This window comes from Haemaphysalis longicornis, unplaced genomic scaffold (genome assembly GCF_048455015.1).
Source record: "Haemaphysalis longicornis isolate Haplotype H1 unplaced genomic scaffold, Haemaphysalis longicornis Haplotype H1 scaffold_7, whole genome shotgun sequence".
Lineage (NCBI taxonomy): Eukaryota > Metazoa > Arthropoda > Arachnida > Ixodida > Ixodidae > Haemaphysalis > Haemaphysalis longicornis.
Window position 1 is genome coordinate 151,797,289 of NW_027526422.1, and position 16,612 is coordinate 151,813,900.

The following is a 16,612-nucleotide window of genomic DNA, read 5'->3' on the forward strand; positions in this document are numbered from 1 at the left end:
TTAACGAAACTCCTGTTAAACGGAACTAATTTTTTAGGTCCCTTGAAGTTCCGTTTATCGAGTCTACTGTCTATAAGTGCGTAGCAAAACACTGTAATTGACGTCCCCTTTCAGGATATTTCACAATGACAAGCAGCACCCGGGTGCAAGCGTCGTCGTCACCGTCGTCATCAGCACAACGTTCGGTTAAAAATTGTGATGATCATAAACTTTATAGAGAAAGATGGAGTTCAGAGGGGGAATCTAGGGCTCCCTTTCCAGGCCCTGTCGATCAGCTTCCGCTAGTCTTCCAGGAGCGCCCCGGCGAGTGTTGACTCCCAGGTTTTTTGAGAAGAAGGTGTGGTGTTCTGTGTTTTCTTAATGATAGGGCACTTCTATACACTAGCGAAGAGGTTGGCTGTCTTTTTTGTTTTTAGCGATATTCGCTGTATCCGTCTGGGAACATTACAGAGAGTTTCATTCCTGCGGAAAGTGTTCATCAGCCTTTTCGTATGCGTGGAAAAGCTGAATAATTCTAGCCGACTTCAGTATACGCAAGGAAAAATACTTATATACACAAGTCGGCTTTCAACAAATTTCCGGCGGTCGTGCATTCACTCGAATCATAATGCACCCATAATTTTTCTGCTCTGTCTATATGAAAGTAGAAGTGACCGGGCGACTTTCTGGTGAACTAAGGTACTCGAAATTTCCGGGTGAATTCTTGTCATCATGTATGAGTTTTCCACTGGCGGAATATTGAAAGTTATTTCCCTGAGAGAGTGACCTTCTACAACAGGTGCAATAGTAACTGGCTAATTGAATACGCCCACGTAGTTTGATTAGATAGTGATGATTGTAGCTGCTGCCAGGAAGTTAGTCTTGTTGCATAAATTCCGCTATTGCTATGCCGTCAGTATACCCACCGACAATTGCCTCGCACCCACAGGAGGGCATTCGCCAATTACTTGGACAGTTGTCATCAGAAGTACAAGCTCCTATATACGAATTGCAAATTGGCTCCGATGTCAACAGACCGATGTCAATAGGCCAGCCAGGTTCCGTTGTACGATCCCGGCCAATTTACGAATTTCCATTGGCTGCAATTTACATGCATCGTTGTCACGTGGGTGCCTGGGCCCGGTAAGAGAGATGGACCAGGGAGAGTCACTGGTTGGTTTAACAGAACGCGCATTTATTTCACGGGCGAAAAACAATAAAGCTAACGACCCAGCAAAAACCAAATCACACTATGCCAGAACTAAATATCACAATTACGCGCATACTCAAGCCAAACCAAAAGTCACTACAACGAAGTTTCCACACTAAAATGCGAAAACCCCTAATCATTCATTAATAAGTATTCTTAAGCCCTAGGTATCGCTTTTTCGACGTGTTATACAAAGAGCCTGTAGCAAGTGTCCTACGACTACGTGTCCATATTGCCCGGGCCTACCTCGGTTGGCAGGGCGGAAGTGGCGCAGACGTAGCGTGGACGACACGCTTTGGTAGCTGCAGTCGTAGCTGCAGTCGTAGCTGCAGACTTGCTGATGTCGCTTCGCGCGGTCGTTGTGGGGATGGTGTCAACGCCGCCCGTCCCTACGTGGTTCCTCTGTGGCTACCCCTGTGGTACACGCGCAGCAGGAGGCATTCCCTCTCCTGGGGACCGTCACTGTTGCAGCAGAACGCACCCCAGAAGATACGGAAGCGTCTTTGTTTAGGGGACCGTCAGAGTGTAGGCGGACGAGCGTAGATGCTAGACGCATGCGCCCGAACGTCACTGCCAACGCACATGTCGGGGGTGCGACTCAAGGCTGCGACCGATGCGCAGTAGGCCCGCTCCAGACAGAACTTGCGAGGTGTTGTCGAGCCCTGACCACGTACACGTGGCTCGCTCCTCCCAGACCGTCCGCCTCTTGCGTTGCTTGCTCTTGAGGTTTTGCACTCCCCCCCCATCCAGCGTGTACCCAGCGTGTACCTGACTTAAATTCATTCTCCCGGGGGTCGCTGGATACATCAATTGGCTGCTTTACTTCATCCCCACGGGCGATGTTCTATTCGCCGCAGGTTTACGTGGGCTATTCCTGCCGTTTCACATGTGGTCATCTTCTCAGCGGGAAATTCAAATGTTGTCCTCCCTTTCTTCGTCTTCAATCCTGTCCACGTGATCCGTCAACACAACCCTATAATCCTACCACTGAACCATGACAATTGTTCCTGGTGTACCTGGGTGGTTGGGGTCATTTAGTGTGACTTGGCAAGGCGAGAGATGAAGATCTTCAGGGTTGCACCAGCGGTATGTCCGTAATCCGTGGACTTTAAACTCCTCTAGCACAAGCACCGTCTCTGTCCTTCCAAACTTTCCGTTAGAGGGCGGGGAAGCTGTATCACCCAGTAACGTTTTCTAACGCGTGGTACACTTCATACCAACTGCGTAGCAGCCTCCCAAAATATAAAAAAAGTTACTCTTCCAGCTTTGTAGGCTGAACGAAGGTGACCTTTTAGTTGTTCGACGCGACGGGATGGAACAGGGGCCTTGGGGGGTTGCTTGAGAAATGTTAATGGACATCGCTTGAAAGGCTCAGCCTAACAAAGGAACCCGAGTACGTGAATAATAACTTCTGGTGGAGTCCGCGTTTCTGAAAAGGTGTCCAAAGCCGCACAATGTCTCCTGGAGCGTAGGTAACGCCAGGATGTCGTCTTTCATAGTTTTTTCATTCGATACTCGCAAGGAGGATGGTGAAGTCAAGCAATCCGGCGGCCCTGTTCGGTCCGACGACAGTTGGGATTTTTATGACGCAAGGCAGACTAAGGGCGAAGAGCGCCAATGAAGTTATTTTATAAGGATGAAGAGATAGTACACGTAAACAAAATATGTGAAATGACACAAAAGACAATGTAGATGACTGGTGTAAAGGCCAGGGTGTCAAAATGCATGGTAAGTGATGAGGTGTAAAAACTGGATATCACTAAGAAAATTAAAAGTACGCTTGTGAGTACTTATAGGTTCGTCCCCTAAAAAGTACGATGTGTTTAGCGGAATGTGTTGTCTTTATAGTTGTGCGAAGTGTGCGTGTCGTCTGGGGTCTAGTCCCTGGCATTGTATGAGGATGTGGGTCACAGACAGGGCCTCTCCACACCTGCTGCACAGAGGTCTTGGAGGTCCAGTGAGCAGGTGCGAGTGCATTGCGTGTGTGTGCCCTATCCGTAATCTAGCCAAGGCTACTTCTGTATATCTATTGCGTGTGTCGGTGGTGTATGGTTCCGAGTATGGTTTTATTACGTGTAACTTGTCTGTTTATTCACTCCAGTGTGTTTGCCATGTTTTGCGAAGTTGTCAGATTTGTGGCTTCACGTCGGTGTAGGGTAATTTGGTTATGTCTACTGCATTCAAGAGTATAGCAGCAGCAGCCATTCGATCCGCGGCTTCATCCCCGGCTATACCACAGTGGCCAGGGACCCAGCAAAGGACCAGTTCAAAGTTGTGGACATACACGGACATAATACCCTCTACGATCACACTGACAACGTGGTTTTTCGAAGACTTTGTTGACGACAATGCTCGCAGAACACTGAGGGAATCTGTGTAGATAATGGATTGTGCGATGTGGCTTTGAAGTATATGATTAACAACAAGAAGCACACCATAGGCCTCTGCCGTGATGATACTAGTATTACTATTCAGAGTTTTAGTGACATTAAGGCCGGGTCCATGCGCTGCGCCAGACACAAAGGTGGCAGTTTTAGAGACGTCCATATAAAATTCAGAACACTGATACTTCTTCTGCAAATACAAGAAGTGCTGCAGAATAGCACACCTGGGAGCTCGGTTTTTATCTATATGTGTGAAAGAGGTGTCGCATAATACAGGGCGGAGATGCCATGGTGCTATAAAATATGTTACACAAGTTTGGATGGTATCTAGAAAAGAGACAGCAAGCTCTGACGCTCACTCTCTAACTCTGTAAGAGAAGGGCGCAGAGAACGATGGCCAATTTAGCTGGAGTTCAGTCATAAATGTATCCTAAAAAACTGATTTAAAAGGATGGTGAGGCATGGATGAAATTTTAAAAGCATATAGGAGATCTGTGTATGCTCGCTGACAACGTAGGTTCCATTTATTACACTCCACATAGAGGTTTTCGACCGGGCTAGTGTGGAAGGCGCCACATACCAGGCGAAGCCCCAGGTGAAGCACTGGGTCCAGCATTTTGAGGTATGTTTTACTTGGTGACCCATAAACAACACTTCCATAGTCCAATCGGGAACCTATCAGGCTAGTAAAAACACGTAAAAGAATTGGTTTGGCAGCACCATATAAAGAGTTGGCGAGAACCTTGAGTATAGTCATATCCTTTAGCATTTATGTTTAAGTTGTTTTAAATGTGGAATGAATGTGAGCTTTTCGTCAAAGACTAGACATAAAAACTTGTGCTCATTTCTAACTGGAATTGAGACACCATTGAGTTTGATGTCTGGATCCCACCCACGCCTTTTCGAAAACAAAACACAGCTACACTTTACTGGATTAAATTTAAAACCGTTGCTTTCTGTCCAGAGAGCTAGCTTGTTAACACCAAGCTTGTCTTGGCGCTCGCAGATAGACAGGGTACAAGACTTAAAGGATAATTGTACATCGTCTGCATAGATTGAGCAGGAAATTGATGGTGGCAATGCCCTTCTTAGTGAATTCATTTTTTAAAGAAACCGAGTGCAACTCAGAACTCCGCCTTGCAGCACGCCATTTTACTGCACATGAACCCTAGAGAGTGCACTTCCAACTCTTACACCAAAGGTTCTTTCAGAGACGTAACTGGCAAGCGTGTTCATCATCTTACCCGACATGCCAAAGGACTTCAAATCGCTGAGGATAACATACTACCAAGCAGTATCATACGCATTTTCAAGATCAAAGAATACTTTTATACAGTACTGCTTGTGGAGGAAGCCATCTTTTATATAGGCCTCTAATGCAACGACTTGATCGTTGGTAGATCGCCCCGCCCTGAAGCGTGCCTGGCAGCGCTCCAGAAGACCATTGTACTCTAAGAAGTACACAAGTCTCCTGTTGGTCATCTTCTCGAGAGGCTTGCACAGGCAGCTTGTGAGGGTGATGGGTCGATAACTGCCGGAAGAAGAAGGGTCCTGCTCCTCCTTCAGGAACGCCACTGCAACAGCCTCTCTCCAAGATTTTGGAATGTGCTCCGAAAGCCATAAGTTGGGGTATAGGTGTAGGAATGTTTCAAGAGTATCTGGGTGTAGGTGTTGTGTCATGGTGTATGTAATCTTATCTGCGCCTGGAGCTGAAGATTTACGTGTGCTCAGGGCAGCCCTCAACTCATAGAGTGTAAATTCAGAATTGTAAGCAGATTTTGACCTGTTATTGTCATGTAGAGACTTCTTTTTACAAGCATTTTATGTTTCAAGAAAGTGTTTGTGTAGTGTGCAGAGCTGGAAACGTGTTGGAAGTGTTGTGAAAGTGTGTTAGCCTGGCCTTCGAGTATGTCCCCTGTTGTACTGACCAGGGGCAGGCTATGTGTATGTTGTCCTTTACATTTACGTATTCTCGTCCATACCTTGTGAGTGTCTGTGTATGAGTTGAAGGAAGTGAGGAAGGCGCGCCAACTCTCCCTTTTCGAATAACGACGCACACTCTTTCCAAAGGCCTTTGCCCGTTTAAACGAAATGAGGCTATTCGATGTGGGGTACCGGCGACGGACATCCCCCGCCTTGTTCTCGGCCTCTCGCGCCCGCCTACAGTCCTCGTTCAACCAGGTCCTTCTTGGGTTGCTGAACACACTGGAGGCCTGGTGAATGGACTTTTGGCAAGCGTCGAGAAAGTGCGCCGTGATGTCTTGGGCGGCTTCCTCCACGTGTAGGTGTTTTATAGATGTGTGGTGTAGTTTAGATCCTCTCATAGGAAGATGGACTGCTTGGGCCTGTACCTAAATACGTTAGGGGAGTGGGGAAATGGTCACTACCATATGGGGCCGTGCACACACCCCACTCAAGACATGGAAAGAGAACTGCAGAACCAATAGCCAAGTCAAGATGCGAGTATATATTGTGTCCTACGTTATGGTATGTAGGCTGTTTTTTGTTGAAAACACAAACTCCAGAGGATGTTAGAAACTTCTCTATCTGACGATCTCGGGCATCCGTTCACGAGGAGCTCCAAAGATAGTTGTGCGCATTAAAGTTGCCTGTGGGGATGTATGGCTCGGGTAGCTGGTCAACCAGTGCATCGAAAACGGAGCTCAGAATTGCAAAATTGGGGGAGATGTAAATGGAGAATACCGTTATCAACCTTTTAAATATTGTCGTACGGATTGCTGCAGCCTCAAGGACAGTGTTTAGAGAGAGGGTGGCATGCTACTGATTTCCGGGACAATGGCCACACCGCCCGATGAGTGTCTGCAGTCAACCTTTTCCTTTCTGAATAGTACCTAATAAAGAAATTTGTTTATTTGGAATTGAGGTGTGTTTCTTGTAGACACATGACGCTTCGCTGATTGACATGCAGCATCTCATACAAATCGTCAAGATTTTTAAGGAGGCCTCTGCAGTTTCACTGAATGATGTTATGTTTTCTGTTCCCATTATTTCCATTTTAGGTTGAATGCAGTGTGTGTGTGTGTGTGTGTGTGTGTGTGTGTGTGTGTGTGTGTGTGTGTGTGTGTGTGTGTGTGTGTGTGTGTGTGTGTGTGTGTGTGTGTGTGTGTGTGTGTGTGTTCATGTGTCGTCTTTCGGGGCTTGTACTCTCGAAAGGGGCTTTGTGGGCCTCTCTGTTGTCTTGGACGTCGGGGACCGCTCTTTGCGCTGCATTGCATGCAGGGACGGCCCTGCATACATCTCCTCGTCAGATGTCAGAGGGGGCCCCGACGGACCGGGCCCCCTGTACTGGGCCCCCTTTGGGGGGCTTTTCGTTTAAGCCACCACCGCCGCGGGCACCGGATGCGCCAGAGCTCCCACGGGCGGTGCTGTGGAGGTGGGAGCTGATGCGGGGCCCCCGGTGTCCATCTCCTCGGCACCCTCCAACGCACTGGAGGGCAGTGAGGCAGGGGCAGGAGCGGCACCGGTCCCCACAGAAGAGGTTCGCCCCACAACCGCTGCTGCCTCAGCAAGTGGCGTGGTGACGAGTTGGGCTGCCTGAGTCAACCCAGAGGGGGGCGGGTGAGGGACCAGGTCAGTCTCGCTGAACTGGGTCCCTGTGCAAACCAGACACCACTCTGCCCCCGGCGAGCTGCGTCGGCGTAGCTCCCCGGGGGAAAGAGGCGACCCAATTTCTCGCCTCTGGGAAGGTGTCCTCAGGGACCTTGATGTTTATGATCGTTGTTTCAATTTGACATTTTTCGCATTTACGCGAGTACGCTACATGCGGCCCCCCGCAGTTCACACAAGTGAGGGTGCTAGATGTACAATTACAATTGTCGCTCGGATGATGTTGGCCGCGCTTTTTGTACAAGTTGTTCAGCCACGACAAGAATTTGTACCGTGCCCGAACCACTGGCACTTAAAACAGCGGCGTGGGTTCGGAATTTAGTGACGTATTTCGCACCGGATAAAACCTGCATTTATATGTTGTGGGAGTACTGAACGATCAAAGGTCAAGATGATGTGCTTGGTGGGAATCTGCTTGTCTCTGCGGATGGTGATGCGTCTCACGGCAGTCACGGCCTGATCCTTCAAGCCCGCAAGGAGATCCGCATCCGTTGCGTTCAGAAGTTCTGGCTCGGATATCACACCCTACGAGCTGTTGAGGCTCCGATGGGGTGTGACCCTGATGTCGAGATCAACCAGTCTAGTCTGAGCTAGAAGCTTTGTGGGCTGGTGCTTGTCATTTACCTCGATAAGCAGTTCCCCAGTCTTTTGTTTTTTGGCCTGATACGATTTTTCTATTATGGCTTCAAGATATTTGGCGATCAAGAAGACTGGGATTCAAGAGGGTGGGCTGGATTGAGGGATTCCATGACAAGAAATCGAGAAGAATGATCCTGTTCCGGAACAGTTAAGGATGGCAATGTGGGAAAAGATACTTCGGTGCGGCCCCTTTTCAGGGAGCGATCACGGTTGGGGGGGGGGGTTGAAAATACCATATAGCATAGTATAAAAGCAGGGAGACGGCGGTACTTTCTTCTCAAACCTTACTCTGATAGCTTGAGAGGTCCCGGAGCTCCCCGCCTGATAAACAGAGAGGGAGCCCATCCGGCCGAGCTTGACCTTGGATCAGACGGCCACTGTTTGAGGTTTTGTACCCTTCACCTTAAAACGCATTACCACGGTCGGTTACAGCGTGAGTATGGTGGCCCGGGGTCCGCGGTGTCACAAATACCGTAACCATGATTACTCAAGGTGCCCCGTGCGGGGCCTGTTCGGGCCGGCGAATTGTTTGGACGACCGAATAAATGTTCGTGGTACGCTAAAGAAAAGAGTGGATGAATAAATTGTGCGGAATTTGCCCCTCTATTATCCGGCATTTATTGTTTGGAAGTGTTCTATCCGTAGTTATCTTAATGCCATAGGGTAACCCAATTCTTGTATTTTAAATCGACATACATCAACAGCATGTTGATAATGGTTCGGCTTCTGCTCTCCTTGACTTCGTTTCTTTGCATGGTGGTAGCTTGTTATGTGGTGAATGTTCCTCCCGCAAATTCAAGCATGGCGACGCAAGGTGCCCCATGTCGCATTATAGCACTGCGCACACTAACCTAAGACACATACGTGACCTTAGCAGAACCCCTTGTGAGACAGGCTGCACGCGATTATCCACCTGTGTCCAGGTGCAGACTTTGAAAACGGTACAGCAAATCAATTCCTGATTTGTTGAATGGTGCTCACGGAAGACGAATTTGTTGCAATGGCTGCTGCTGGCACTGGTGGCAGCTCAATGCCTACTGTGGCGTGTTCCTTCGCAAGCAAGACCAGAAAAAGTGGTTGCGGATACGATGTAGTGCACGTAAGGAGCTCAGATTTCCCGACGTGGGGTTATTCATGGCACGCAGGATGCCATATTGAAGGCTCTTTGGAACGACGATAACAGGTCGCTCCCCATCCACTGAGTAGTTTCTTTTATACAGGAAATCGTCCTGTGCGGCAAATTATGTAGATGAAGGGTTCTCGTCTGTACTTAACAGAGGTGTCAGCGAGGGGTCCTTCCGCCGCTCTAGTGCGAGTATGCTGCCGTCAAGGCCTTTCAGACAAACTGTAGGCAGGCAGTCATCGAAATCATCGCCGTCAGACGGAGTGGAGTGGCCTCGGTGGACATACTTGACGAACCGCCGTTATCGGTGTTCCAGCGACCGCTATTGTGCAAAATAAAAGTCGTGGTCTTCTAGTCTAAGTTCCTAACTATCGCGATCACTAATTGAGTCACGGAGGCCTAACAGCCAGCATAGCGAGTTAGGGTGGTGATGACTTTAGTTAACTTTCTTCCTTGTAGGTAAGGCCGGAACATCTGATTGGCGAAAACCCCCACGGACATTCTTTTAGTTTAACCCGTCGCCTTTGTGAAAGTGTGCTTCGCATTGCCAGCAACGTACGCCGTTCTTTTCAGCGAGGCTGGCATCGGTGTCATCCTCTAGGCGCTACTGGGCCGGAATGTCGCGAAGGAGGGCCAGACGTAAGCAAGAACTGCACTAGTTGAAATAAGGACTCGTATTCTGCAGTCCACAAAAAGGGCATGGTTTGTTGCTGCAAATGGTGAGAGGGTGAGCAACGACCTTGCCAAAATTTCGAATTAATCGGGGAGAGTACCAACATAGTTCTATAGATCATGCACCCCTCCATTAAATGGTGAATATGGTTGAGTGCGATGCCCTATACTGACGGATTCTTTCACTCTCGTCTGAGTTAACCAAACGCGACACTTATAAGTACTAAAAATCCTGCCTGCCGACGTGATGGTTTCAAGGACAAGGCCAAAACTATTGTTTGCTCTCGCTGTGTTTTGACAAAACTTATGGTGTCGCTACGGCAGGCCACAAGTATTTGCCATTTTACGCCATGGAGGCCACGGTTCATAAATCGCCCAAATGTGGCTGGTGCGTTGCATAAGCCGAAAGGCATTACACGGAATTCAGAAACGACATCTGGAGTAACGAAGGCTGCCAGGCTATTCTCCAACGGATAGATTGGTGTTTTCAGTAACCAGACGGGAGAACAACGAAACACAACTGCACTTCTCATTAAATGCAGTCAGTGGCGGTATCAACTCGGGGGCGATCCATTTTAGTAATGGTGTTTAGTCGGTAATCGTAAACGCAAAACATATATAATTTTCTTTTTTCGAACCAAGTTAATACAGCAATGCACGGGCTGGACGAATTTGGAACAACATCCTTCCCGAGCGTCCCTGGTGTGTCTTCATTGATGGCTTTGCGTTCCGCTGCCGAAGCCCCACGCGTCTTCTATATTTGTGTTCACCTGCCGAAAACTATCGCTAAAATTAACAGCTGGCGCACGAGCAACTTTTCTTCCCGGCGTTATATCCTTCGGCCCCAATGACGAAGCTGCAGCGGCTTGCACACTCCCGTGAAGTGGAAACGGCTGCAGACAGTGAAGTCATGACTGGAACATGAACATCCGCCGTGGCACATATACTTCTTCGTTTTACTCGCACTCATATTCCACAAGAGCAGGTACTGTTTCACTCCAGAAGGAAAGTTCCCAGGCTCCGCAGTCTAGTTTTTCTGCGCATGCGCACAGAACGTTCGTTGCAGGAACACATCATGAGTTGCGTGCGACAGCATAATGAACTCTGTCCTAAAATGCTTGTAGCCGAGTGTAGCGGTTGCTGAATAAATCTCAAAGGCGTAATGTTCCTATCCCTACCCCTACCCCAAGAAAAAGCAGAGTACTGTAAAACAAAAACATAACTTTCACCCCGGAAGTTTTTAGAGGAAATGTTCATCACCGAAGCAGCGGAGAAGTATCGCTTAACCCAGTAGTATTCAGACACTTCACATTAACTTTTTTTCGCTCGGCGACATTATTACCAGCAGGGGAATAACCTTCGCAGGAACCAGCGAAGGTTATAATTGTGCGAACGCACCCCTGTAGGTAGCACCAGCTAGTTTCGCAGCGGTGGAGAATGAAAGCGACTACACTGGGCCGGGGAGCGAGCGTGTCACGAAGGCGGTGCAGGCGTTCGATGATCTGATGCTGGCGAACTGCGCGTCACAGTCGGCTGTAGTGGCTGCTGAAGCGGTTGCGCAGGGGTTAGGGAATGGTCTTCCACCGCGAGGTCGCTAACCATGGAGGTAATCAACGTCCTCGCTGCTGGCTCCTCCGGATAACTGTTACGATGTGGCCACACAGACTGCTGTTGTAACATAAAGGGGCCTCGGTTGCCGTGGGATACATGCATGATTTGGTGGTGACAGCTTTCGGAAGTAGGTAGTGGCCACAACGTGTCTTACAGGCCGTCTCGGCAAGCTGAGATTTAATTAGTTTTGGTGTGGACGCAAAGAAGGCAGACGTACACACAACGGTACGCAGAAGTCTCCACAGGTCGTCCGAATCCACGATGCAGAAAATTCGGTAGCAAGTGCTGTTTGGGAGGAGCATTGTTGGTTCACAGCCACTATATCGGCCTACAGACAGGGCCTGTGTACACGGCCCACTTACTAGATTATTTCGTCGGGTTATTCCCTGACCACAGCAATGTCAGCAACGCGCTGATGCCCACGCTGGCAAAAAATTGCTACGTTTAGAAGCAGGCCATAGTTCTGTGTAATGCACCCAGTCTTGAGTTCCACAAATGTGTGGCAACGGTGTGCCATGTCAGCTGCAGAGGCCAGATCTTTGGCGATCAGGATGTTGTGCACATCGTCACCGATGTCTTTCAGTATCTTTCAGCAAGCGTCTACCTTCGTGCTTGTGTAACACTTTGGGAGAGACAATTCTGCACAGTTCTATAACTTATTCAATGTACGTCGTGTGCGTTCACCTGGAATGTGAGCTGGTTTGTTCGGCCTTTTTAGTCGTAGTAATCGAGTAGACGAATCACGTTTTTTCGTCAACGAACTGCTCCCAGGTAGCAAATTCGTCCATGCGGCTTTCCAACCACAGGACTGCAGTGTCAGCAACGAAGACAACATTGGCTCACTGCCTCACCCGAGCTCAGTGGTTATATTTCCGCACTCGCTGATTGTGCACCAGCCCCACTGGCATCTTCGCCGTCCATAGCTGAAAACTTCAGCGGTTCGCGCTAGTGAGGCTAGACGCAGTTAACGCAGCCAGGGCAGACGCAGTTAACAGTGGCGCGTCCATCTGAGATTCTATTCTCTCAATGATTAGAACTTGAGAAGCCATGGCGATGTGTTCGGGGAGGAGTCTACCGGTATGCCTCTTTCATCCAGGCTCACGTAGGTCACAGTAAGGGTCCAGCGTACGCCGAACCTACACTAAAGTCTACGAAAGTAACTGAAGGGATAACTTTATTTGTAGTGACTGGGTGAGGCTGGACATGAAGGTCAGCAGTTTTAATTTCACAGATGACCCGAACCAGCTCACTTCTACTTCCTATGCAATGAGCAGCGTCACTGTTCTTCCAAGTTTTCACTTCGTCTTTCCTTCTAGACTTCGGGGAACATTTGCAGCGCCGAAAACATTTCCCGAAGCTTCCGCCACTTGATAGCAACTACGTAACTATATCCCTTCATTGTTACCCTCAAAAGCATTCAAACCGTCGTTCACGGTTCGCGTTCACGACTAATAGGTGGTAATCAGTCCTTAGAGCACTACTACGTTAGACAATTGAGATTTTGACATTCAATGAAGCAAACATCGGCTTTAAGTGTAATGGAACGGTAAGATTTAGTTATCTCATGATACTTGGAAAACATTTATGTGGGTGCCGAACTGCCTCTAATTTACGCAAACTCGCATTTAGTAGTTTGTAAGATACCGAGTCAAAACATTCTAGAGCCGATCACCGTTTTCATAAAACACTAATAAAAACATAAAAGACAGCTCACTCGAACAAGAGGACGGAAATGTTAGTGCTATCTAGTTAGTCATGGACTTGCTCCACCAATTATTAGAATATTTTCCTCCAAATGTATAATGTCACAGTTTAAAACACGATTTAAAAATTTTTAGAATACTTTTCTAACCCGCGGTACATTCAGTATTTAATTCAAATGACCCTACATTTAGCCATCGGCGTTCGAGGGCTAAATTTGGTACTGCATACTGAAGTCTTAAAGCGTATTTTTGTACTTGATGGGTCTTATTCCACTCGCAAGAGTTTTGATGCTGGTAGCACTGTGAACTTAAGAAAACAAAGGGAGAGCTGCATCGTAAAACCTGCTTCCATACTCGTTCTTTTCAGGTTTAAGGGACTTAACAAGCATAAACCCGAACACATGCCTTGGAGAGCTGGGCATGGATTCACTCGTTGGAGTGGATCTAAAACAAACCTTAGAGCGAGACCACGACATCGTGCTGTCTATGCAGCAGGTTCTTCGGCTTAGCATTAGGCGTCTACAGGAGATCAGCAACAGCGGAGGAGTGTGTATAGCAGCAAAGAGAACTGCAGGCTTGAAAACCGAAGGTGAGATTGCCGACGTGAAGGCTGACGCAGTGCGGTTGCAGACACCACACGTCTGTGACACTGGGAATTTACAACGTAGTCATCCTTCCTCAGCATTGATTTATAAACCGGTTAAAGAATCTTACGAGAAGTTCGAGGTCGGACGTGGTGAGTAGTACTAGTAGAAAAAGTTTATCTCGTAGAGAAATGGGTGTGGTTCCTCAGTCCAGCTGTCCAATCGATGATTCGCTGATCTCTAAATGGAGACCACTATCTGCTGGTCTCCATGTCGTCAGTGTTCTACTGCTCAGAAGCAATAATGGGATCACATTGACTTCGTAGCATATTTTATTGTACCTTAGTGCAATAATGGTTACTAAAATAGCGATAAAATTTGCCTACTAATCATTCTAGAACTACGATATCGCAAGATTGCGTGCCACGGCAATGAATTTGTTACACTATCGTCTTTTTGGAGATTACGCTATACATGCGTGGGTATCTGTGTTGGGCTTTGTTGGTTTAATATCAATATAACGAACCCCAAACTAGACGAGTCATTCCGCTTTGCCGAAATTAAGGCGGCAGCGTGAAGTTGACCAGCAACACCACTCAATGTCGGGCCAAGGAAGGAAGGAAGGAATGGGCCAAAATATCCATATAACTACTGCTAAACATCGACCATGCTGTCTTCGAAAATACTGTAAACCTCATCAATGAGTGTGGGCTCGTGGGTTCTTTTACCCCGCCACGGAAACACACGGATGTCGCTGTCATCGCCAAACCCGACAAACCCTTGAACTCGAAGAACATAAGGCCTATTTCTGTACGTTCATATGTCGGTAAACTATTGAACACGTGGTCCACAACCGGCTCTCGCCCTGCATTCAAGACAACGGCTATTTGCGTGACATGCTGTACCGTTTCGGCCCACATCTATCATCCCAAGACATACTACTACAGCTTCAAAAGGAACTATTGTAGAACCTTAAGAACCACAGTGAGCGATCTACCTTTGCCCTTGAGATTAAGCGGCCTATCAACAACGTTTCGCCCCATGCCTTTGTTCAAGGCCTCGCACCTACTAATTGTGGCGAGCACACGTACAAATACTTTGTCTCATTCCTCACCAAGTGAAAGCTTACAATGAGCATTATTCACCTTAGATGCGATACCTTCTAAACCATACGAAAGGGCACTCCGCCAGTGCAGGTAGTATGTTTACTACTCTTCAACATCAGCATAAAACACTTACCCCTGCAAAAGCCATCGCTAACATACACCATGTTATATACGCGGACGACCTAATGCTCTTGGTCTCTACTGGATCTCCGGGCGATGAGCAAAATGCACTTTAAGCAGCCATCTGGGTGACCCAACAATATCTGCAAGGCCTAGGACTCAAGTCCTCCCCCGAAAAATCTGCCCTCTTAAACCTGTTCAAAAGAACTGATGAGCAACTTCCATATCCAATAACAGATTAACAACTTACGAATTATGACCACGCCGTCCCCATTGTTCCAAACTTAGGGATACCTAAAGAATGCTAAGATACCCAGACTATCTTTGCCGCATTTGACAATGGTTCGTTCAGGTGTGGCGTTTTCTCTCGGTTCATGGAGCTACCATCAAGCGCTACAGGCACGGTAGCCGTTCTGAGAACCCGGAGGTCCACGGCATCACGGAATTATCGGCCATTTGGTTTCAGATCGGCTATTGAAAGAGCCACTGAAATGTCCTCCGGGTGCGGAACAACCATTGACTACGGCCTCAAAATAAAGGCTGCATTGACGACGGCCTCAAGATAATGGGGCTGTATGACTATTCTTTAAAACAGGGAACAATATCAAGTTCGCCGCCCTTCTCCACTTTAGAGAAGTAGTGTTGGAACGCCGGGATTTCAAGGCACATATCCCACTCCGACAAGGCTACTTCTTAGCAATTAACTCATTTTTAAGGGAAATTCAAACAGTGAGGTCAAATATAAAGTAAACTTGTGTAAGAGGGGCGAATTACCAGCCGCGGTTTCACGCTGTCGTATGTCCCACGGAATTGCTTGTGCAGATGGCGGACGCAGAAGAAAGCTCGAATTATTAAAGATAATGTGCCTTTGTAGTTATTCAAATGTTTCCGTTTGATTCGGCTTTTTGAATGCTGGCGTGCAGTTAACATCATAATAACTGTATTCTTAGTACACCTGCACCTACAATACACCTGAGAAAATAAACGAGTTTGTCAATATTCGGATATCCATTTTATAGAACCTTCCTTCGGTTCTGAAATGAAGTTTTTGTTTAAAACCAGATAACGACTATATTATCCACAACGTCCCTTTGGGAGACTTTATTTGTTGAGACACGATGCTCCTGCCCCCTCGCTGTGAGCTTGCAGTTCGCGTTCGGTTTTAACAATGTGTGGATGACTTTTTAGTAACAAATACAAATACATCCGGATATTCTATACACTGTGTGTTTGGAACACTAACTACAAAGCATCCAATAACCGTACTTGCAATCTTTTTTCAGTTCTGTGATGGCGGCGTCGACGTCAAGGTGATTGAGGGGGACCACAAAAGCTTCATTGTTTGACAAGGAGCGAATCAGGTGTACGGATATATTAAGCAAGCAATTGAAGTGAGAAAACATTATTTACTTCGACCCACAGAAGTGAAAAATACATTCTTGGGTATAGCACAAGCATCTTGAAGAGCACGCAATATGTACCCGGCAAGCCGCCATGCCTGCTGTGACCTGTTGCGGCTTCATGAAATATTCGCCGAATGAAAGGCAATAAAAAGTAAACAGAATGCTACACTTCATTTCGAGTTTTCTTTGTCCGTGAGCTCAACTGTTTGCAAAAATTGTGGCATAGTTTGTAGGCTATTGTGAGCGATGTCACAGACGCATTTATTGATTATTTAATTTAATTTGTTTATAAACACTAGACCCACCACAGCTATTCAGGTTGGATGGCTTTTAAATATGTTTGAAACATACCCAGGGGCGAAATTTTTAGGGCGAGTGAGTTCTTTCTTGTACTTTCTTTTTGCAAGATAATTTCACTTACAGTCGTGTATCACCGTTTTGATTGATTTTT

General features: G+C 47.3%; 1 protein-coding gene across 1 annotated transcript in view; it reads left to right on the forward strand.

Moving 5' to 3' along the window:
* Positions 1-16,316, forward strand: part of LOC144147137 (fatty acid synthase-like) — a 243,513-nt gene extending 227,197 nt beyond the window's left edge. The window contains exons 19-20 of the mRNA XM_077679209.1: positions 13,316-13,537; positions 16,042-16,316. Coding sequence (XP_077535335.1) covers positions 13,316-13,537; positions 16,042-16,049 — 230 coding nt within the window. The 3' untranslated portion in view covers positions 16,050-16,316. The remainder of the gene's footprint in view (positions 1-13,315; positions 13,538-16,041) is intronic.
* Positions 16,317-16,612: the final 296 nt, after the last annotated feature.